The following is a 1,674-nucleotide window of genomic DNA, read 5'->3' as shown; positions in this document are numbered from 1 at the left end:
TTTTTTTTTTTTTTTTTTTTTTCAGCTGAACAACACACGAAATTCTAAAAGAAATCAATGGGAACCATCCTCTCAAAAAAAGAAGAAAAATAAGGAATGAAAGGAACATAAAATCAAAAAAAAAAAGAAAAAAAAAATGTTGAATAACGCCAGATTAACCGAGTTTGTAGCAAGACTCACCGGGCTGTAGCATTGGTAGTCGGAATCATCCATTTCTTTCCCTTTCCGCTTCCGGTCCTCAAGACTCATCGTCCTTTGAATCGATTCTGTTTCACCACCTATAATCTTCATCAGCCCTACACCATTACCAGTCGATGTAGCCGCTACTCCACCACCGCTCATCACCGCGCAGGCTAAATCACCGATTGATGCATCGGCGGTAGCCGTCCTCCGTAATTCCGAAGCCGTAGATTCGAGCGTCAACACCGTTGTGTTGCTCGAAGTCGAACCAACCACCGGAGATTCTCTTACTATGCTCTTCGAATTCGACGGAGGAGATTCGACCGTAGGTGTAAACCTCGAGAAGAGTCCGAAATTATTTACCTCTGTTTCCGGTTCCGTTCTTCTCATTGGTGGTATTGGCGGCCGAGCAGCCATCGTTGAAGTCGCCGTCGTCGTTAACGGCTGAAACTCCACGCCATGACTAGTACGAATTTGAGAAGAAACGCTATCGTTTTGCTCAATACTCCGAGGATCCGAATGATAGAGGAGTTCATTGCAGAAGCTATTCTCCAAGGTAGAATCATCGACAAGAGGATAATGAAGCCACGAACTCATTTCGTCTTCCTGCATGAAAAGCTGCGGTGGTTCATCTTGTTGAAAAGGTTGATTATCTCCACTCGTAATTTGCTCGGCGGTTGTTGAAGGTGGGGATTTCGTTCTAGAATTCTGGTTCTGATTTTGCATAATCGCCTGCCCGTTCTGCCAAAGAAGTTCCATAACCTCGCCGTCTGACCTGTTTTTAAAGTATCCGGCCTCGCATCCATCAAACTAATCTCGAATCGAGAAACAATAAAGAAATAAAGAAACAAACAAACACTCACATGGAAGATGTTTTGAAGCGCGATTGCACGGAAGAATTAGAAAGCGAGAAATCTTCGTCCCTCTCGAAATCAGGAACGCAGTGATTCATCCTCTTTTCTAGACAACCCAAGTAATTACTGACGACTTCCAGAAAACAACAAAACCATATTCCTGAATCAACAAGAAGTCGAATCCGTTCAACAGTTAATTACGTCTCCTGACGCTCTGAAACCGCATCAAAACTGAATGATCGAACGTCGGCGGAACTAAATTCCAGAATCAATAAAAGGCCTCCCAAGTCCTTGAACTCTCTCTACAAATTACTCTCCAGAAAGTTCTTATTTCGTCTGTTTCCCAAACGTACTGCCCTTTTTCCATGGCCGTTCAAATTGTTTGCTGTCTTTCATGGTTGCTCATAGTTGCTTACAAACTGCTCTAATGGAAAGATAAACGCAGAAACCACTAACCAGAGCTCTGGTTGGGCCTTTTGCCTGCAAAACTTTGCTTGTCGTGAGAATGTGAAAGCTCTTCGCTGCCGTCAATCTCCGGGATAAGCTCTCTCTCTCCTCCTCCCTCTCTCCCTTCTGTGCTGAATAAAGAGAACGGAAAAGGACGAGTTGGGGTTTTGACAGTTATGCGCCCAAATCAATG

At 43.9% G+C, this 1,674-nt stretch overlaps 1 protein-coding gene across 5 annotated transcripts in view; it reads right to left on the bottom strand.

Annotated features, from left to right (window-relative positions):
- LOC111466828 (transcription factor PIF1-like) overlaps positions 1 to 1,674 on the bottom strand; it is a 6,537-nt gene extending 4,863 nt beyond the window's left edge. For all 5 annotated transcript variants that reach the window (XR_002714423.1, XR_002714422.1, XM_023111468.1 and 2 more), the window contains exons 1-2: positions 1,044 to 1,674; positions 181 to 955 (exon numbers count right to left, since the gene is read on the bottom strand). Coding sequence is in view for 3 of the 5 variants with exons in the window: in XM_023111468.1 (XP_022967236.1) it covers positions 181 to 955; positions 1,044 to 1,132 (864 nt within the window). In the remaining 2 variants the exon portion in view is untranslated. The remainder of the gene's footprint in view (positions 1 to 180; positions 956 to 1,043) is intronic.

The sequence above is a fragment of the Cucurbita maxima genome, unplaced genomic scaffold, assembly GCF_002738345.1.
Source record: "Cucurbita maxima cultivar Rimu unplaced genomic scaffold, Cmax_1.0 Cma_Scf00032, whole genome shotgun sequence".
NCBI lineage: Eukaryota > Viridiplantae > Streptophyta > Magnoliopsida > Cucurbitales > Cucurbitaceae > Cucurbita > Cucurbita maxima.
This window is presented reverse-complemented; position numbering and strand designations above follow the sequence as displayed.